The 23,589-nt window shown below is 33.6% G+C and overlaps 1 protein-coding gene across 11 annotated transcripts in view; it reads left to right on the top strand.

Annotated features, from left to right (window-relative positions):
* Positions 1-23,589, top strand: part of LOC105203432 — a 186,246-nt gene that overhangs the window by 107,983 nt on the left and 54,674 nt on the right. For 6 of the 11 annotated variants that reach the window (XM_039448097.1, XM_039448094.1, XM_039448102.1 and 3 more), the window contains 6 exons: positions 8,122-8,309; positions 8,559-8,723; positions 10,441-10,582; positions 12,479-12,493; positions 19,830-20,032; positions 21,909-22,006. In XM_039448097.1, coding sequence (XP_039304031.1) covers positions 8,675-8,723; positions 10,441-10,582; positions 12,479-12,493; positions 19,830-20,032; positions 21,909-22,006 — 507 coding nt within the window. In that variant the 5' untranslated portion in view covers positions 8,122-8,309; positions 8,559-8,674. Of the gene's footprint in view, positions 1-6,672; positions 6,807-8,121; positions 8,310-8,558; positions 8,724-10,440; positions 10,583-12,478; positions 12,494-19,829; positions 20,033-21,908; positions 22,007-23,589 lie in introns of those variants that run through there. The other 5 variants (XM_039448096.1, XM_039448098.1, XM_039448101.1 and 2 more) reach the window with 5 other exon arrangements.

The raw sequence follows: 23,589 nt of genomic DNA, 5'->3' as shown, positions 1-23,589 counted from the left end.
AATTATTTTATACGTACAATGTTTTTGTATTACCTCCATGTATATTAGCAAGTATTAAGTGGCACCAGAGTCAAATTAGAGAAATTTCGACGTCTATAATCGTCTGTAGTATGCAAACTATAATTGGAAGGCAACACCATTTGAAGAGAAAGCACACGTTGATACAGACCGACAGACCTAATCTAATTATAAGCATTACAAATTATGGTGTTACTCATGTAACAGCTTGAAACAATAGTAATCTTTTAATATACTTCTTACACGTTTATACATTTTCATAATAAATAGATATCTGTAATCGGGAACTTCAATAGAATAATTTCGATATTATAGGTAATATACATTAGCGCGGTTTATCATTATCGCACAATCCCGAAGTGATTCAATTAGCGTGAAATTGCAAACACACAACAGGCGCGGTAATATCGATACAGATTTAATTGGAGTAACTTAATAAAAAATCACGCCCGTCACTCAGTAGCCGCGGTAAGCTCGAATCCGCATTTCGCGCAAGATTGCCGTTCCGTGGAATTAAGAGGATTATTAAGGATTATTACCGCGTGCATTTAACGTTACATCGTTCACAGGGAAGGGGCGCGAAAATCGCTCGGTAACGCGGACGTTTATTTTTCTCTCGCCGTGCTGAGCAAGCAACAGTCACTCATCTATTTATAACGGCATCGCGCTAACCACCATCCGTCGAGTCTATTATCGCGTATAAATATAGAGCACATAAAGAATGCCGATACGATGCACGAAACGCTTGAAGAGATTGTAAGAAAAAAGGGGACTGGCAATTATCGATCCGTTCCATCTCGGCATATATGCAACATACACGAGTGGGAATTGCATAATTTTTAGGGCGGCTAAACTTTCTTTTTATTAACATCACTTTGTACATTGTTGATTTCTGTTGCTCTCCCCCCCCCCCTCTCTCTTTCTCTCTCTCTAATACCATTTATTCTGTCAAACGTAGAATATCATTTTCAGTTCTTTTGAACTTTTCCTGACACTCGAGGTTAACACGATAAAGAACAATCATTTCGCCGTTTTACATTATTTACAATTGTAATACCTTTAATTCTTGAAAACAGGGAGTTGTTTGACAGCCATCTAGATGGGATTTCATTTAAATTTATAATAAAACTTTCATATTTATTTTAAACTTTCTTTATTAAATTTTAATTGCTTTTATTGAGTATGATAAAATATTTATTTATAATTTTTATATAAATAATGTGGGTCCTATAAAGGTGTAAAAAATACTTGACAAATATATTTATCGCATAATAAAATAAATAGCGTTTTAAAAAGTATTGGTGTATAAATAGATTATACGAATTTCGAGTGTAACGTAAAAATACTGTATTCGTTTTTGCAAATTGTTCTATTTCTTTCGTACATTCTATCATTAAATGAAAGAAATTAAAGCGCTAGTGACAGTAACATATTTTTCCTTAATAACTATTATGTGAAAAGTTTGTGGTGTTTTTGGATATTTTGATTTAGGCTTCCGCATTCGTCGAATATTCTGTAAACGTACGTTCGAGATATCTAAATTCCTACGGCGCACATTTTTAAACATCGCCAACGAATCGCACGATTACGTATTTAGTTTCACAGAAAATAAAAGTATTTAATATGCAATAGACTGGAAGAAGAAAGTGAGCGGTGAAATACCATTTTGTTTCTTTTAAATAACTCTGTAAATTAATTAACATAGTCTAATTCTTATCAATGCCAGTTTGTTAATCTTAGAGTTCTATTAATTACCCTATAAATCGAAGTCCATCGGATAGAACGAACATAATACAATTACTCAATTTACAATTTACTGAAGAAAGAAAAAAGGAAATAGGAATGCGTTTGTGAAATAGCAGGGAGTCGTGGAATATTAAAATTAATGTCACAAAAGGCACTTTTAATTATAAAAAATCACATCTAGTGAACTTTGTGCGACAATAGCTTTCTTCGATAAAAGTATTTATTTATTTTTATTGCTCTTGGAGATATGACAACATTGTCTTAACCGTGTTTCCACAAGCTTGACTTAAATTCTGTAACTTTTATCTTCTATATATTCTATAATCCATAGACGCGTTCAATATTGTATTATAATATTATATACCGTATAATTGAGATTCTTAACTTTTTTATTCGCCTGTCATATCAAGACGTATAGATACTATGAAATATTAAAAATACTTTCACGGATAGAGAATTTATGGAATACATTATAACAGTTTTTGTTTTTTTTTATTTTATATAATTATATTTTCTATTTTTATAAAAAATATAATTACATAAAATAACATAAATTATCTATGTTTTATATAAATTGTTATTCTAGATTATTCAAACATAAAAATATAAACGTTTTTGTTACGGCACTAATAACATTTAATTTAAAGGATAATCTTTATTTTATACAATAATTTATAATGAAAAAATATAAACTTGAATTTTAGTGATTTAATCCATCTGCAATAATGTTACTTTACTTTTTATGTGCTATTGTACAGTAAAAATATGTTGCTTATCTTTACATACGCATATATGTATGTTTACATACATTTCAATCAGTTTATACAATAAACAAGTTTACAATTCATTTATTTTATTATTCATTACTGTGCCTGAAATTCGAACCGTATTCCATATTAAACACTATTTTTTAGACTTTCATTTTTATCTCTTTTATTAATACTGAAGTTGGACTTCAATTTTGGAGTCTTTCGTTTCATCGACATTATAATTATCGTGGTTCTTATAAAATTTTTGATAAATTAAAAATTTTATAATGTACGAGTACATTTATGCCGAAATAATGTTAATATAAAAACGAATATTTTCCATATGTCGTGTTCCAGAACTGACATAAATCCGAGTGTTCCGTACAGACGGAGAAAGAGATTGAAAATGGTGGTTTTTTTTTTCCTTTTTCCTCGCTATTATCGGGTCAGCGTATGCATAATCCGACTAATTACGGATGCAGATTTATGCGGTATGTTATGCAACGCGCAAAGCGCTCGTCATCCGGCGGCCAAGTCGGAAGGAGGGCAAGGAGGTGAGGCGGAGAGGAACGGAGAGAAAAGTCGTCGAACTTGTCGCGTGTGGTCGATGTCTCGCAAGCTCTCTCGAAATAGCGGCCCCTCGCAAGATAAATAGCCGTAAAGTGATCGCTTTTAACAGATTGCAGAATCCGCAATTCGCATCGCTAATGAGACCGTTTCGCGTCCGAAAAGTATATACCCCCTAGACATCTTAACCAGTTTCCATCTAATTCATCACGCGCATTAACGAAACGGTCGCAGGCGGAAAATAAAAAGAAAAAAAAGAAGAAGATAGAATTGCACGATATTTTATGAAAATTTTCACGATATCGCGTGAAAGAACACGGGGTTCCCGCTTTCTACTTATTTACTTTTAATTAAGCAAACCTGCGCGCTTTACCACTGAAAAAATTTTTCGTGAAATTTTTCGTTGCCCAATTTTTATTTTTGAGCAGCCCAATTAAAAATAATGAAATATTTACACGCCCGAGGCTGCTCTTCGCGTGAATGGCGGTATCTTCACTAAAGCAAGGCACGAGATACGCCGCGACACTCGGAAAACCGTGTCAACACCGTTTTCCGTGATGCTCTTGAAAGTTGTTTGCCTCGTATCAAGATGTCAAGAAATTTGCGAGGACTTTAATTAGGCGCGCGCGCGCGCGCGCGCGATTCGTATCATCCGCGATTCGATCGTAGACTGCGAGTACCCTTATACTTACTGCAATGCGGTGAGTATGCACACGTGTCGCAATTCCTACGTGCTTGTGCCTAAGTGTGTACATGCAACATAAATATAACTTTAAGTGCCTTTTACCGCGCGACGGTAGTCCAAGATTAACGACCGCGCGATGCTCACGGTATATTTGTTTCGCGTACGCCAAGATGTGAGGCGCAATAAAGAAAAATCAAGTGTCACTCAGTGGGCCATTATTTCCCGTGAGACTCCAGCTTTCGATATTGACGTACGAAAAACAAACGGCACGACGACGACGGACGTTGGGCTGACGAATGGTCCCACCTTTCAAAGAACACGCACCTTTTTCTTCCTCGGGCAGCCTGATCGAGTCCCTCAAATTTGTTTTAACCCTTAACCACGCTGGCTAGAAGTGTCAAAACGAAGCCCAAGTTTGTGAATTTTTTGTTGAAAAATGGAAAAAACAGAGCAATTGGGTTAGTTTGTTATAAATTTGTACTTCTCTCTCTCTCTCTCTTTTCATTTAAATTTTAGAGAAGTAATTTAAAAAGTAATTATAATTTTAGATTACAATTTTGCCACGCGAAACTGTGTGGGATACGTCTGTGCCCCACCAGAGTGGTTAAGGGCTAATTTCACGAGCTGCAATTGAGATCTAAATGTATTTGATACCGCTTCAGATCATACGTTTCATTGAAATATATTTAACTGTTTATTGAATTCGTTAAGGCTCGGTACGAATTGCGTCAGCGTTTATTCAATTCTGTCGTAACGCGTGAATAAAATAATTCGTTCGCGCGCGTAAGGCGGCTGTCATTAAAATATTTAGCGATGGAAATATTAAAAATACATGTTTCGTTTGCGACGACATTCTCTTTGTTTTAAAATGTTTGCCTCGCTTTGTTACAAGATGACATTTTGGTTATCATAGCGCGCTCATTTTTCCCTCTTTTTATCATCATGAAGATTTGCAGGTGCCCCAGTTTGTCCCATTATTATTCTAGTTGCACATAAAACGATATTATCGCTTCAACTCGACGTCACAATCTACGTAAATCGTGTAGGCGAAGGGAGGTAATTACGTGCACTATACTTTTACCGGAAGCGATATCGTACCAATTGGGTCTAACAATTAACATTAGTCGTTTTCGTATATTCAATTTCATTCGATTAAAACTTTTAAACGTCTATTATGCTTGTTTTTTTTTTTTTTATAATAAAAATATTAATCTTGTTTAACCAACAGATTCGTGTCGCTCGATTGATAATAATGTATCGCCACAAAATAACGATTTTCCTTTCTACACTGTGAAGCTTTGCTCTATCAGGCACGGCAAAATGCTTGGATGCTCGTAAAAGACCTGAGAGAGAGAGCCCGACCATTCTCCGTCCGATGAAAATATTTTTCACGGGCTATGTAAGTCGTTGCATTGCAGTGGCGCGCGCGTAGGTGGATCTCAATGTCGGAGTTAAAAATCGCTGATTAAATAATTGAGGCGTGACAAGGTGAAACGGTGTATAAATAATGACCATGTAATTATAAAACGTGTTATTGTTTTAATTCCTGCAACAGAATGAAAAAAGAGATTTTGAAAATGGAACACGGCGCATGCAACGTTGGTTGCATCGAGCAGACAGAATTGTTGCTGTCTGAATTTTTTATTACGTCATTAATATCTGATTGTAAGTTCAGTGGCTGTGGCATGCAAATGGCATGCAAACTCTGCTAAACAGATTCTTTTTTTTACCCCGGGAAACAACTTTTTAAACATTTCGCGCACCGCAAAAAAATAGATTTAACTTTTGGACACCGTAAATAGAAAAACAAGTTGCACGCAAGTGTAAAATATCATGAGTTTATTATGTCTAATTGTTAATCGTTTGTTAATTATAACGCATTGTGAAGCGATTTCTGCGATTAATCGTACACTGAGAAACAAAATTACTTAATTAAATTTTAATAAATGCTTGTTTAAATATAGTTACAATGAAATACTTGCTTATAGTACATAAATACTTACTCAATAAAAAAAAGAGTTAAATTAAATTAGTGATGCTTGTGCTAGATAAATATTTATTTACGTTTAGTAAACATTTCACTGCAACTATTCAGACAAATGTTTATTAAAATTCAGTAATTTTTTTTCTCTCAATGTAAGAACTATTTTGTTGCTGCACTGTTAAAAATTAAATCATTCCTTGAGTTTAATAATATTTTGTTATTTTTAACTTCTATGTGTATTGAAATTTTGTGTCTTAACGCAAAACATATAGTTAAGAAAAACCTTATGTTTCATCTATACCTAGTAAATAATAAAATTTGCATCAAATTTAACATTTCTTGAATTCAACTCCATTATTTTGGTTAAATTCACGACTCATTGGGCAAAATCAATGGCGACTTACAGTGCCGATTAAAAATAACTTAAATTGAGTGAAATTCGGATTTAACAGTGCGCTGTTTAAAAATGTTCACAAATCAAAATCTCGTAGGCGTCGTAAGCGTCATATACTACAGTTTCGCTTCCTCCGACGCGAATCTCACGTCGAATGCGTGGGCAGGGGTGCGCGGAGAGTCTCTGCGTCCAACTTAAACAAGCTCTTCTTCTCCCCCACGGCTTTACGCCACTGTGCTGAGCGCGCGCTCGTAGGAGGCCGGCGCCGTATAAAGGCGGCCCAACGTAAACCGCAAGCTCCATTTGTTGCTCGCAAGCCCGCGGCTCGTCGTGCGGGCACCGCGGCAGACCGGCTTTGTCCTGGCTCGTATTTTCGTTGGCGCACACACAACACCCGGCGCCGCAAGCCGCGGTACACCGCGGCCACGCAATCCGAGGGAAAGGTCAGCCGGCGTCGTCGTCGTCGCGCCGCCGCCGCCCTCGACGATTCGTGCGAGACAGCCGCGCAAATTGCCGGGACGCCTGATCCTCCTGGTCCTTTAATTGCCCCCGCGATTCTTATCGGCCGCACGCGAGGCTCTGCGGAATGTGTGCTCTGCCGTGCGCCCCAATTCGGCTTGGACGCCGCCGCGAGTGCGAGCCCTGCGAGTGCGCGCTGAGCGAGTAATATCTCAATCGTAGTCTTTTCTGTTACAAACGAATTAGTTGCGATCGAGGTGCAATTGTTTATGCTATATTTTGTGGAAGCGCACCTCTTGAAATTTTTCAAAGCGCGCGTGAAACGAATGATATTTTATTGGCGATTTTTTTTCTTTTTTTTTTGGGACAGCATGTTGCACATTTAAATGGGTCAAAGAGCGAGTTTTGTGAATTTTTTGTGGAAAAACAGAAAGAGATGGAGAAATCGTGTTTATTCCATTGTAAAAATTATATTTTTCTCCATTAAAAATTAATATAAAATGGTGCTTTCCACAAATTTCCCTAAATCATGTTTAAAAAAAAAAAAAATAAACGGCGTTTACTGTAACTGCACTGCAGTTTCCACAGGACTCATCAAAAAGTAAAATGGCACGAACTTTATAAAGTAGAAACGTGTAGATCTAGTGTTTGACGTTTTTCGAAACATCACGTTTGAACGAAATGACAGCTGACCACAGCAGTTTTTTTACTTTTTATATGAATTTTGCTCGTTTCTGGTTCCGATAAATAATTAAGCGTCGTAAAAAAAGAAATACTCCGTCGAGCACTAGTTTTTGGTGTCCAGAAACAATGTAAAAAATTGCAAATCGATTGGAAGCATACTGGCTACCCGGGAAATAAATTTTTATTGTATAATTGTATATGAAATATATCTATTTCTAAATATATATAATTATATATAAATGGATATAATTATATATAATCATATATAAATACATAATTATATATAGTTATAAATAAAAAAATTTTTTCTCGAGTTATATATCTATATATTATACATAATAATATATAAATATATGATTATGTATAAGAAAAATTTTGAAAACATGATTTAAGAAGATCTGAATAGCAACGCCATTTTTTCATATTACTTTTTAATAAAACTTAAATGTTAAATAAAGAAAAATATGATGTTATGATGGAATAAACACAACTTTCCTATTTCTTTCTTAAAAAAGAAAATTCTTAAAGTTAGACTCATTTTGACTCTTGTAAAATACATGCTCCCTTCGCTTAATACAAAACGGATTAAGCGAAATTATATTAAGCAGCATTATATTAAGCAGGATTACTCTGGATTATACTAATTAGATGTAATTGAAGCGTCAAATGCTCGTTACTCTCTCGATCTGCCTTTTCAGTGGAATTTTCAAATATTCGAAATAAATCACCTTGCCTCTAGGCAAACACTTGTGTTTTGATTTTAGCAGCTGTTAGCCATAATTTCAAGAGAATAAATTTATTCGCGAATTAACGGTTCGTCTGTTCGTTGTTACAGCTGTAAACTAGGATGAGCTTGCGAACGGATCGTCGGGAATACCATCGGCGAATGAAACGCACGGCTGAATAATGCACTGTGAAGCGGTAATCTCGCGCTATCATTGTTATGACGTAGCCCGAGAAGAAGGATGCAGCACGGCAAAGGGGGATAGAAGACACGGAACGCTCGAAAAGGTGCATGTACAGGTAATAAGCATCGTGCTTTTAAGAATCCAGAGATCCTTCTCTCTCGCAAAGCTTCGCATCTATTCTGGAAATATAAGTCGAGATGTAATTACGGAACATTGAAAACTGAAGGCTCTGTTCTAACTTTTTTCCCTTCGTTTCAAGAAGATTTTCATTCAATTTTGAGCCAATGCTCGACGATATTTTGCTATAGATCCTGAAGAATCAATTTTCTTGTAGAATTAAATTTTGACTTAATTGTATGCGCAGACTGGCGTCTTGCTTTTGCACCGTAAAGACGCACGGCTACAATAAGAAGCAGAAGTGGAGACGGACACGTGTGCGGAAGGATACGCGGTCCACATCCGGCCCGCCATCCTGGCGGCATGGTCCTTTGGGCCACAATACTAATCCTCCAAGGAGCTGGATTCGTAGGTAAGCGAACGAGCACTGGAAAACGTTTGAAAAATCTTGTGAGAAAATAAGCAAGATGAAAGTAGGTTTATGTATGTAAAATCTGGAAAACGTGAATGACAAGAATCTTTATTTTCAAAATATTTAAAATATTTTAACGTGGAGGGTAGATACAAAAATATTATATTTTGTAAGGAAATGAACGAAAAGAATAGATTTATCGGCACAAAATTTACAAATGTAAATAACGAAAATTTTTACTACAAAAGTATTTCAAATATTTTAACATAGGCAGCTACAAAAATATTATATTCTATAGGAGAATAAACGAGAAGAAGAGTTGAAATATTGGCATGAAATCCGCAAAACGTAAATCGTAAAAAGTTTTATTTTAAAAATATTAAAAATATTTTAACGTAGCCAACTACAAAGCTATTGTATTTCATAAGAGGATAATAAATGAGAAGAAGAGTAGATTTATAAACGCAAAATCCGTAAAATATAAATAACAATAGCTTTTATATTAAAAAATATTTTAAGATATAGGCTGCTACAAAGGTATTTCATTTTATAAAAAAAGATAAGCGAGAAGAAAAGTAGATTTACCGGCTCAAGAGTAAATAACAAAATTTTTTGTTTTAAATGCAATTAAAATATTATAACATATGCAGCGCTAAAGATATGCATAGTAAACTCTGTTAAGACTAATTACTTTACTGGGAATGATTCGTCGAGAGGAGAGTTGCCGAATGCGTACTACTTAAGCTATTTTTTAATTGTATTTCGCGTTTTACGCTGTTTTAGATGAAAATCAAAGTTTGAAATTGTAATTCGATGTTTCGGTCGTTCTATTATTACATGTTAAATCTTTTAATAATAACAAATCAATTTGTTATAAACTTTGAAAGATGAGATTTAAAATATCAATATCGCGTAAAGTGCACCTGTGGTCTCTTAAATCATACCGTCTTCGAAAATATCGAATTTATTAATTAAAGTAATTAAAAATAAGAAACCTTGATATTTATTTTAATAATTTATCAAAAAGCGATTAAATATCCAATAATTAATAAATCATAAAAGAGTTAAGAACACCGAAATAAAACTGACTCAAATTTATTTTTGTATTGACACATTTTTATTTATAGCAATTACTAGTTTTATTATTATTTGTCAATCTTACATTAGTATCATTTTTTTTTATAGTAAAATTTGTGATAGTACGAATTAGGAAATGTAATAAAATTAAAGATATCGATTTTATTTCTTATAATAATTGAATTTAAATATGTATAAATTTAAAACATTCTACAACAAGTCTTCTTTCCAGAGAATATAACCATTCAAAATAAAATTGCATAATTACGTTATTATCAGCTACATAAATTGAAAAATCCATATCGATAGTTCTTAATCTTCTAACATACACACAAAACAAAATAAAACTTGTTAAATTTGTATCTACATTACTTATTTACTCTTTATTTTGTCGCTGAACGTTGATTACATGAAGGAAAAATGTACAACGTTGAACGAATACGCGTTAGGAGACCCATACGCAGTCAGCAACTTTTCTCCACGACCGAATGAAATTTTCCTTAAGATAGAATTCCACCCTCGTGGTCGGTCGAGGGAGACTCGCAGTGAAAAGAAATGGCGATAGTTTTAGTATAGCCGGGCATCTCGACAAGCGGATATTACCGTACAACGACAGGTACTCCATATTGATTGTTCGCAGGCTCGGTGACAGGCATTCCCGGCGTCCCGGAAAACATAACGGTGATGTTCCTGAACCCGACGTCTGTGCGCGTGTCTTGGAGCACCAGCCAGGTCGAGCAGGTGGAGAAATACGACGTCACGTACAAGCCAACTGACGCCAGGTGCGTTCCACCGATTCTATCACGTTGCGAGCCGTGCGCGCGCGAAAGGATTCGGATTTTGATCTCGCGAATGGCATCCGAATGAAAGCACCACGGTCTCGCTTCGATCGGCTTCTACCGGCCGCTCGGGTCTCCTTCCGAGTGAAATGGAAATTTTTCAATAAAAGTTCTCCCATCTGCTTGATTGCGTCCAACACAATGGCCAAGGTTCTTATTGACCATTGTTCTTTGCGAACAAAACGGGAAATTACTCACGGAAATTGTGAGTTGTCGGACAATATCGAATCGCGAATCTTTCACAGCTTCAAAATCACTCTGATCTTTTTCTCTCTCGCAAACTTTTTATCGCGGTCTTAGTATCTACGACGGTTCTTCGCGCCTCGCGCACAATTTCTTTCCCACGCGGCTTTTACCGTTCGCTACCCTCGAGCAAGAGAAATTTGCTTACGCATCGAAACGAAATAGATTCCTGGAATTGAATTATCACACATTTGTCCCCGTTCTGCGCAATCGAAGAATCGAGGAGCAACGTCGTTTCCGTTCGCTCGAAAATCCACGTATCTCTCTTCAATCTTTCCTCCCCGGCGCGCCATTGACACGGCTGAAGCGCTGACACACTTACACACGCTCGCGGATCGCGACAAAATGCCGCATTGCAGACATTTTAGGCTTATCGAGTCTGAAATAAATGTATGTATACATATAAAAAGTTTCACCAACGGCGAAACGCACGTAATGTTGCAGTCCGTGCCATCAGATACGCCGGCTCAACTTAACCCGTTGAGAAAGCTACTGTCTGCAGGACAGTAAGCGGGTCGGGTTGTGCGTGACACGTGTGTGCACTCTCATGCATGCCGCGTTTAAAACGTTACGAGCAGCGCGTATTACACGCCACCGACAATTTCCCTTAATCGCCGTGAACATCTATACGTTCCCCGGGTATAATCGCGCGTTCTATAGAGCGAAATTAATTCGCCGAGTTTAAACTTTGTGGACGGGCACGTGAGGAATAATGACGCTCGAAAAGATTACAAGCTTACGCGTGCAACGTTTGATAAATGTTGTTGGCGAGTCGAGACCATTTGTTTTTTTTCCTCGATCGATTTTATTAATACTCGAATTTATCTCACTTTTAGCGAAATTTGAAATTGTTTTTTTCCTTTTAATCTGTGAAGGCTTGTTGTTCGTTGGTAATATTATTCATCGTTACACGCGCGCGTCTTAAACCCAGCTGAACTAACAATAAGTAAACCTGACAATTTATTATTCAATTTTTAATTGACGCGGACAGAGAACGCTCTATCGTTAGAGTTTAATATATTGCGAAAACGTGTCGTAAACTTAATAAATAATTAGCATTCATCGAGTGACATTTTTTTGTTTCAATTTATGTAAAAAATTTCTGTCATTGCTTCTAGAATTAGATCTATTTACAGTTGGCTAAAATATGGATTGAATGATTGTTATTATTGACAGAATTGCGAAAGTAGACCGAGAGTTTACAAGTTTGGCTGCACGGATCTTTCTTTTATACACGAAATAAATTTTCAGAGCGTTCGATTTGATATTCTTGAATACATCGCGCGCGGTGTGTTTGAAGGAAACGTGCCTAAGAAAACAATTAGAATCGCATTCTGGGAACACATTTGTGGTCGGCATATGTGTTTGCTTTTATCGGATCGATAGATAGATGCACCGAAATGTGCAAGTGAGTCACAGTAGGAAGTATAGAAGATTTATTTATTTATATATATATATAGCGATAGAATTATAAAAATACAGTAAATCTCCCGGGAGAGATAGAGCGGCTTTATCAATTTACGTCGAATCGATATTCGCGTCGATTCAAAGAGGACTCAATATTAATTGAGACTTTTACCTCTTTTTGCGGCACAGGAATTATGATAACAGGTATAGCCCGCTTTTTCTTCAAACGACGAATTTCTTTTGCCTAACTCGTGAGTGCTCGCCAAATACGTCGCATTTTGAATGAGTAATATAAAATAAATATTACGAACTCGTACACTCGGAAGTAATTTTATATGACTTTAATTAGGTCAACAAAATCGATCAAATTTATTATGTACATTTTACTTATTAACGACTTCAGTTTTCAATTTTCAAGGTAAATTTGATATACTTTGAAATAACTCACTCTAAGAGATTATGCTTAATTTTTCATTTCTATTAATCAATAAAGTTCCTTAATTTTTCAGAACTTAATTTGCTATGAAATTCATCGTGAAATAAAATTTTTTGGATTACGTAAAATAGCTTACCATTTGCTAGTTTGTGACAAAATTAATAAAAGATATTGCATATTGTACAGAGTCTTCATTACGTAAAAGAAAAGTGTTTTTACAACGAGTTTTACATTTACAAAAATTTAAAGATGTGACATATCTTGTTCTTCTTCATATGCTACAATTTTATTAATTAAATTAAAATAATAATTTAAGCGCGGCATAATAAAAATGAGTCACTAACATTATTTGTGACGCTGCTTTTAGTTATAACTGCTGCGTTAACACAAATTTCTTCTTGTATTAGGCAACGCGTCATAGCTGTGCGAACACTCACTAGTTAAAAATTAAACAAGGCCATGTGTTTTGTTTGTCATCGATACAGTGGTAATCCCATCCTGCGCGCAGATCGTTTTTCATGATACGTGTTAATGGTTTCACCCGCGCTGCAGTCGATGTCTAAATTCTTGTATTTAGTTTCCTAATTTACGTTTAATGTCGTAGTGGCAAAGCTAAGTAATATAAAAGAAATAAAGTACACACGTACACACACACTTACACGCATATCCACACGTGCACGTGCGTGTGTAAAAGGGATACAAATTTTAATTTTTATTGAACTGAACATGTACCTATAGCTTGAATAACGAAGCAGTATCAAAATTAATATTACAGCAAAATAATTTGCAGAATTTTAATTTGAAAAATCAAGCTCTTTAGCTTCTATTTTACATAAGAGGAAAATATTAGAATCACTAATATAACGAAATGAATATACAAATAGATTAGTGGACACGTTAGTAGACAAATTAAATAATAGGGAATTTTAAATAGAATAAAGTCCTATCTGTGCATTTTATTGTCAGAATTAAAATGCTTTTTAGAGTTATCTTGATTCAGATAGAGCGATGTAAAACATTTATGAATTGTTTTCTTTGGGATAATAAGCTCCTCTTTGCAGATATATTCTTATAAATAACTATTTGACATTGTGAAAGTAATTGTTTAAACGCGATTTTATTGACAAGTGTATTTATTTTACCATAAAATTAAAAGACTTCTATCCAGCAGTGGTTTGCAGGATACTAATTTAACTGATCCACTTTAGAAAGAGTTATTATTATGCATGCATAGTAGACAAATTGAGTTTATATGATGTATATTGTAACATGTATGTGGGAAAGGGTTAGTTCCGCACTTGTTTATAATAAATAAGTTACTGGCAACAATAGCTTATATTTGTGTTAACAAATCATCTCATTTTCCTTAGTATTCATCTTATCATACATCTTTTGCACTTTATTCTGCTTGTTAAGTTTTCTTTTTTTTTTATTGACGTGATACAAACAATAAACACACCTAGCTCAGAATAGAAATAAATTGTAGAAAGTAATATATACTACACAGAAAAATTACTAAATTTTAATAAATATTTATTTGAATGGTACTAATGAAATATTTACTAAATATAAATAAATATTTATTTAGTAAATATTTACAATAGAAGAATCACTAATTTAATTTAAATATTATTTTAGTTTATAAAACAAATACATATTTATGTACTGCAAATATAGTTTATTAGTACTATTCGAATAAATATTTATTAAAATTTAGGAATTTTTTTTCTCAGTGTAGGATTAATTAGCAGTAGATGTATAAACACATAACTTTTTTTCTACGTAATATTCATTTTTTACACTCTCTCAGAGTATATCCCGATATTATCCATTGAATTTACAAAACCATTAATTTCTGATGAATTAAATACAGTGTACACAACACGACTGTGCTAACGAGTTCGAAGTGTTAATACGTTATTGATATAAACATGTTTCACGCAAATATTGAATCAGCGGGTGAGTGATAGGATTCGTGAGATTTATGGACCTCAATGTATTATTAAAATAATAATGTTCATAAAAGATATAAATAATACTCTATACGTGCAAACCGTGAAAAATGTCGCGACGAACCATTATTATTTTACATTATCGAAACGTAATTTATTGATTACGCCAATTTACTTTTATTGGAAATTGCTCTACAGCTGAAATGTTTTAAAATGGTGTGAAGTACATTTTTCTATAAATGGTGAAAACCAAACGCACCGTTATTTATCACAATGTTTTAATATTCAACAATAAATATTAAAACAAAAAGATAAAACTTAAAGATTTTTATTAAATTAAAATTTATCAAATATTTAAAAAGAAATTTTTTTTATTTATTTACCACAGTCCACAAAAGGATGATTGTTGACAATTGTGGTATATTATGTATGTAAAATAGATTTATAGTTAGTATTTCGCTTTTCTGAAGCATAACTTGTAAACTCCGAGAATTTCTTTTAGATCGAAAAAAATATAATTTATAGCATTTATATTGTGAAAAAATTCTCTCTTTCTCTCTTTCTCTCCGAAACGAGAGAAAATACGATTGATGACGTGCATTCGGCGTACTGATTTATTGAAACATGAACATGAGAAGGTCGGACGGCCTGTTGCAGTATTTCGTTTATTTAAATGTACTCGAACGACAGGATCAAGTGCTTTTATGCTTTGCGCACATACATGGCATCGATCTTCTCCTTGATAGGATCGGTCCAGTGCAACGGCATCTTGTTACATAAAGCTCAACATGCACTTACGCCGACTGAGATTATAGCTTTATATAACGATGAAAAGGCACGAGAGAGGATACATTAAATAGGTCAATTGGAAAATTTTACCTACGCTAGGGAACGTGCACTGTAACTGATTTGCGGTCCAACTTTGTTCAACTGAATCATTTCCTATTCTATCTTCCGTTCGCTTTAGAAGAATTCTACATTATTCCCGACAATCCGGTGCAGCACTGTGTCTATATACGTATAGTACGTGAAATGTATTTTATACAATCGATGTGCGACGCATAGCACATTTTCCGTTTGGAAAATAATTCTTAATTATATCGCGTATGTTCAATCGTATAACAATACATAGATAATATTGTGTAATTAAAGAAAAAAATATTACTTTGGATAAAGGCCTTTATCCTGACTTGATTTTGGCTTGATTCATCGATAAATTGATATTACATCAGAAAACATGCAATTATTACAAATAATGACGTAATTATTATTATTTTTATTATTTTGATCATTAAAACGATGTTAAATAATTAATAACGTGCAATTATCAAATTTTAAAAGCGATTTGAATTTCGCACAGTATAGATAATATTAAATATATATACGTAGCGTGTGTTGCGTACTAAAATTTTTGTAAAACTTTATCCGATTATTATTGAGATTACGGATTATTTCTGCGAATAAATTGCGCTTGACGCGAACTATTTTATTTTTTAACTGAAATATAATACAGAAAAATGTTTGCAGTATTTACGCGCGCAATCCCGACATCAATAATAATGTTACTATTTAGTAATAAGCTACGATGCGAAAACTTTTGGACGAGGGTGCCGAAAATTACTCTGATAATCTTGATCTTTCCTGATTGTTAACGGTACATTTACTATCGCCGCGCGCCGATTCAATTACCCCGTCGCTTGTAACGTGACACGAGCCTTCTGTGTGAGTGGGTATCTGTCGAACCGTAGCAACGATAAATCGAAGTTACACTTTGATAACCCTCGATACGATCTACGGGAAAATGACCTTAGCGAAAGAGGACCATCTTCAAAGATTGCATTCTAAATTCTCGAGGCAAAGGAGATAAACTGCGCGAAAGCAAAAATCGTAACGTTCCGCGCGTCGCACTCCGTAAAATATTCAGCTTAATATTTAAGAATTAATATATTATTGCATAAAAATGTGACGTTCGCTGAGTCTTGCAATCAAAATTCGATTAAAATTTTAGAAGCAAGCAAAGAATAATTCGACATATTTCTCTACAACTATTATATGTGCACCATTATCTTGAAACGGTGGCGCACTAAAGTTCTATTAAAATAAGATCTTTTTTGAATGAATGATGAAATATTCTGTTATCCATTTAGATTTTAAACTGTTAAAATCGATAAATTGTAGTGACCTACAGTCTTATAGCTTCAAAAATCGATAATAAGACACTGATTTCTTAATACCATTTTATACCTATCGTGTGAATTATACAAAGTTTGTTGTGCATTACATCGTTTGCCATTAGTTTTCATCAAAAATCTCATTGATTAATTTACGTGGCAGTGTCGCGTCGTATCGAAATTCAATACCCGCCTTCTGCTCGAGTTACGGTAATCGTTTTGCCTAATAACGGTGCACATCGAACGTACAACATTTTCATTTATCTTGCTTTTTATTTATCGTTAATTAAAATATTGAATTTGTACAATTAATTTTAATTAGCGAATTGTCATGGCAATTAATATGCACAGTAATTAAGCTTTAAACGACTGCTTTTATTCCGTTAAAATTTTTTTTTCTTTTTTTTTTTTAATTTGAACAACAGATCCAAATTGAAGAAATACATCGATGAGATAATATAAATATAATAAACATGTTATAGACCAATTAATTTAAATTACAAAGAAACGAAAGATTAAATTAAAAAGTTATATTTTATACATTACATGAAACAAATCTTTTTACACGATATATTATTTAGAGTAAGAAATAATTTGTTAAGAAAGAAGTATGCTTCCTTTGCCACTATAAGTCGCCTGTAAAAAAAAAGAATTAATGTATTATTGTAATTTACTTAAGAAGCGCAGTAAAAAATGGCTTTATGCTTCCCATTGATGTGGCTGTTATAAATGTGAAATGAATGGAGCAAATTCCGTTTAATTCCTTTCTTCCATTGTCCGCCCTTTCTCTTCTCATTTCACCATAATCCAATTTATTAACGTGATGTGAATTCTTTTTAATTATCGCCATAATCCTGCATTATAATGACGCATTGTGATGCCTCATATGCCCCACCCCCCGAGGATCTCAATTACGTTATCAAAGCTAATCGATTTTCATACATCCAACTATCGATTAGATAGTAAATCAATTAAATCGTTTGAATACTAAAAATATTCTGTTAGAGATGTAACGTAGAGATGTAACCAAGTACCTAAAAGTGTATGTTACCAATCTTAAAAAAATATAGAAGTGAAATAAGAATTATTAATCGTGTAAACCCATATGTGTGATCACTGGTGGCATGTTAGACCGCTGACAGGAAATTAATATTGCGGTTATCGATAACCGTTGGTGTATCCCTCAGATCCGTACAGACCTTTGATATGCCAATTAGCCGTCTATTACTGTCAATTATTTATTATTAATGAATATGTGTATTCATGCTTAAAAATATGTTAAATCATAACAGCATTATCGCTTAGATGTTTCTGCTTAGATATTTCAGCGTGTGAAATCGAGGTACTAGTAGGAAATGTGGTATTACATCGAATAATTACATCGAACGCGATGTAATTTCAGTAATTTCATCATATTGTGTCCAACTTTATAATATAATTTGCTTACTTTTCACTAACAACATATTTTGTAAAACAATTTTATTTTATTTTATTTTATAGGAAAAGATACGTTTTATAAATATATGTTTCATAAACGCATATAATAAAAAAAAAGTATAAAATAATTTAATAATTTAGGGTCGGTTGTTTCGTCTCTTCGCAAACTGTGCCGCAAATTATCTAATGGATAAATGTCTATATCTAAACACTCATTATATGTCAAGGTGTGGATATAGACATTTATCCATTAGATAATTTGCCGCATAGTTTAGCCAAAGATGGAACAACCTACCCTTAATGTATTAATTTATCTATCTTGCTAGCTCAGAAATTATTAGAGGGAAAGGTGCTAATATGACCATCCATTTATTGTTTATACAGTAAGTTGGTTATTATTAATAGTTTAAAATAAAAATTTAACGATTACGTTTAGTGTGTTGTTCAATCGACCTAGACTTGAAGTTAAGAAATATTTATTACGTTATTTATAAAAATGTGACGATGCTGCATAATAAGCCGAAGAAAAACGGAAGTGGTAATGTGGCCCCCTGCCAAAAGTAGATTTTAAAATTGGTTTCTGTTTAAAAAAAAAATATGGTTTTGTTATAAAATCACACATTTAATGAAAATAAAGACAAAATGTTGCAGAATATTTGCAATTATATGTACGGACACAAAGCTGCATATAGACTACTGAAAATCCATAATACATGTTGTGTAAACTATAGATTGGTAGTAGAACTACATTAAACTTATTGAATAACTTCTTTGACATGAAAACTTCGTAAAGGAAACCTATAAGCTGTACGGAGGCGTCATCGTGTTTAAGGGCCTACATTAGCAAAATTCTATACTATTATTTAACTTTGGCTAACTCGAAATGTGCACATGTGAAAAAAAAAATATTAAATAACAAGAAAGTACTTAAGTGTACACATATATTCGTATGACAATACGCCCAAGTTTAAAACAATTTTGAAGTACATGTAATTAAATGCTCGAATATACTACCTTGTAAAGATATCAAAATACTCAAAAGTAAAAATGTCTTGTAACAAATGTCGGCATTGTGCATTTTGACATATTAGCGTCACTGCGTAACGTTGGGCTACTGAACAAATGATTCCATAAGTAATCATTAGAATCCATCACCTACACAGTAAAAATTAAAATGTCCCGGAAAGTCCACTTTAAATTTTAAGTTAAAATAACTCTTATTTTAAGGTTAAATTTTGAAATAAGAGTTATTTTGAGTTAAAATTTAGAGTGGACTTTCCGGGACATACAAAAAATGTTAAATTAGCATTTTATTTTTTTACTGTGTATGGTAATAATGGAGATGTTACAAATACCCAGCCATAATATTTACAAGGGCCGTAATATCACCTTCTCCTCTATTTTAATTATTATAATAATACGGAATTAGAGATGGTCTCTCGGGTAACGTTTTACGCTTGGAATATTTTTGTGGGAACGTCTCAATGAAAGAGAGCGCGGAAGCGTAAGTGTAAAACGTGAAATCATAACGGCAAGGTGGTTAGTTACAGGGTGGTGGCGGTGGTCGCAGGAAATAGCGAAGCAGTCACCTTGAGCGGCCTTCGGGCTGACACTCAATATCAGCTGGTTGTAACTGCCGTGAGGGCCGGAAAGAAGTTTCGAAGCCGACCGATCGTCTTCCGTACACTCGGTAAGCTTTGCCTTCCTAAGCTTTACCTGTCTCCGGCATCACGGTCACATGTGACAGGTGCGTTCTGACAAAGGGAAATAGTTTTCTAGTAATCTGTGTAGTTATCAGTAGAATCCATCATGGCGCTTACTCCGTAGTTATCGCTCATTTTTAATTTACTTATTAAACTTTGCACGAAGCAGCAAGCCATACCGTATTTTGTGATATTTTTCTTCGCATACATTTCAGCATATCTTCCTAGGAAAGTCTATTCTTTATTTATTTATTTTTTTTTACTTCTATTCATAAATGAACAAATATCTTTTAACAAAATGCGTGAGAATTTAGAAATGTAGAAATCTCTTCAACACGGGGGGGGGGATGAAATTTTTCTGAAATATCTAAAAATTTAGTTGATTAAAGATATGAAAATAATTTTATTAGATTATGTAATTATCAAAATAATTATGTGGGAAACTCATGATGAGCAAAGCTGTAAGCAGTTTGGACATTCTAGCAATCAATTTCAGTGCCTCACATAATTGAAGGGTTTCCTATAAAAACCAAATTAGACAGACCATTCCTTTATCTAGGTTTTTCAATAATTATTACTCCAAATTATTGCCTATCAGTAGCGTCACATAAATAATTTTGTTTCAATAAGAGAATAGAAAACGAAAAATATAAATAGATATATAACAAATATATAGCAATAAATATAAAATTTCCGCAAAAATCAAACAAGTTCAGATATTTATTATAATATTTTTTTTTAAATAAATTCTCATAATATTGATTACAGCTTAAAACTGTGTCGTTATATCTATTATATACGTCTGGAGAAAAATTTCCATATTTGCTTAAAGAGAAAAGGAAGTTTTTATTAAAAACAATTTATAAAACTTTTTAAATAAGAAGTGAAAAAATTATTTAATAATTTTTAATAATATTTTTTTCCACCTTTACTCATTACTAATCTTATAAAATATGGTAAGATAAATAGATAGTAAGTATAAAATCCTTGTAAGAACCAAACAAAATCAGAAATTTTTTTTATTTTTTTCTTTTAAATGGATCTTCAAAATATTAATCAAAACCTACAACTTTGTTTTTATATCCATTATATGTTGAAAAAAATTATTATATTTATACAATGAACATTTAAAGATGAAAAGTTTTTTTACTTCCTGAAAATTTAGCTTTGGTTTTAGTTTTGGTCGGAAACCCTTCACAATCATTTCAACGATTTAACAAAATTATTTTGTATCTGATTGAATTTTTAAACTCTTTAGCAAAACCATTTTTCCAGGAGAGATATATTTTAATGAGTTCAAATATTTGAAGAGGTTTCGAATGCACAAATTAAAAATACGAGAAAACTATTTACTGCAAATATTTAAAGAGGTTTCGAATATCCAAGTTAAAAATACGAAAATGAATCAACCGTTTATTACGATTACTTTTTTTGTTCAAAACACTTGATTTCCGTCATAAAATTGAATGACTTTCACTCGACTTAACTCGGTATGGTTTGTACAGCCTCGTAAAACATAAAATAGAACGATATTGCAGGTATCTCTTGTTTATTTTTTCACAAGATATTATACGTAATAAATTATACGTAAAAATATGTAGCAACGGATTTCAGTTAATCCGTGCCGGCTTACAGTATAGTTTTATTTTTGGAACGTCGAAATGGTACAATCATAAAATAAATTCCAACCGTGAGAAATTAGCTGTAACGAAAATGTTAAACTGATCCCGTTTTTGCTCACTTAAGCTCCCGTCTCTTCAATCATTCACGGTGCACAGTAATTAACTTGCAAAATGAGCTTAGCAGCGTTATTTTCTCGACGCTGATACCGCGACGCGAAGTACCGTATAAAATCCCAGAGAGGCTGCTTTACATGGCGTGATTTGGCGTATCGTGTAAAGGAGATTGTGTCGTTTTCAGAGCCACCACGCACGTCCCCACAGCAGGATGCAGCGGTAACCGGTGGTCCTCTTCCTCCACCTCCACCGTCCTCGCAGCAGCCTCAACCGTATATACAAGTAAGTTACTTCACTCCGAAACGATGCACAATTTCGCGTCCGGGGTTCGTTATCTCGCGTCGAAAATCGCTTCTGAACTCGATTCTAAATGCGCGCAGTCCGTTTGTAACAGCGAACGTTGGAAGAATTTTGCTCAGTCTAAGTTTACGTATAAATATTACGGCTGGTTGAGCAAGGAAATGTCGTTAAATATCACGCGAAGGTGAATAGGATGAAACGCTCGCTCTGAAGAGAAATCAATTTATCGTGGACGGAACATCCGCGCGCGCCAAGAGACGTGGAGAAAGAAAAATGTGGCTGAATAAAAGGCAGTGCATAGCTTGGCTTCTTTTTCGGTATTTCACCGCGCTCTCCTCTCGAGGGAGTACATCGACATTTCTGCGTCATTTTAACGCGATGCGAGAACTTAAAGATTTTTCTTGACGCGCATTTCTCTCTTATTCCCTGATTCAAATTTATTCCTTTTAGTAATTGATCAGAAGACAAACAAAATCATGTTATAATGGATCCAACACGGAACGCCACATTTCTGCCATATTTATTTCTTTTAAGTTTAGAACCTTTTTTTTTTCTTTTTTTTCCTTTTCTTTTCTTTTTTCCCTTTTTTCCTTTTTTTTTTACAATTTGACTACAGTATTCTAAATGATCAATTGTTGAAAGTAAAAGTAATTTTACACAATAAACCGTAATACATGTATATATAGTTATTTATTTGCTACAACGACACAATTCAGAAATAATCATTTTTTGCAAAAACAAAAAGAGAATTCTGATAAGGATTCACTAAATATATTTTTAAGCATCTGCAATCAATAGAGTAACTTTGGTAAATGTGCCGATTTTCTCTAAAACTTAATTTATCAGTGTAATATAGTTTTAAGACCATGATATGTATACAATAAATGAAATAGAAGATAAAATGGAATATTTTATGTGATTTTTGTATACAGCTTCCAATTCATTCGAACTGCGCGCTGTTACTTTCGGTTTCAAACACAGCTCTTGAAAATGAACTAAAACAGTATCGTCACATAATTAAATTGAAAGTCAATTTCAATGATACCGATGCTAATTAGCGTCTTTAAAATTTCGCCATCCCGACGAATTTAATTTCCCACGGTGGTGGGATATATGGTCATGCAAGTGTATAAGGCGCATAGATAATTTACAAATAACACGTGAAATGATATAATGATTTATAAAATGTGTTTACAAAGTTTATTAAGGAATAAAAAGGATAAGTATATACGTACAAAATGATAACAATGCAATATTGAGAAGGTTTATAATTTCAGATAACAATAAAGTGCAGATACGTGCACTTTGTACCTGCACAGGCTCAAGCACTGCGGCGTTAATCCCGCACTAAAAATGCCATCCCGAACAGATTCGTTAATATTAATAGTAAAAAAAACATAAACCACAGTACTGACATAAAGGCACATAACAGAGTCGTTGTAAATTACTCTTCTTCTATTTTTTCTGACTTTTACAGCGTAAAAGAAAAATAGTGAAGTTATCTATTGTATATTAAATTATAAATTATCGTATTTAAATCGTATTCAAAAGTAACATTATTAAAT

This window comes from Solenopsis invicta, chromosome 4, assembly GCF_016802725.1.
Source record: "Solenopsis invicta isolate M01_SB chromosome 4, UNIL_Sinv_3.0, whole genome shotgun sequence".
Classification (NCBI taxonomy): Eukaryota; Metazoa; Arthropoda; class Insecta; order Hymenoptera; family Formicidae; genus Solenopsis; species Solenopsis invicta.
Note: the sequence above shows the minus strand (reverse complement) of the source record. Positions and strands in the feature narration are given on the sequence as shown.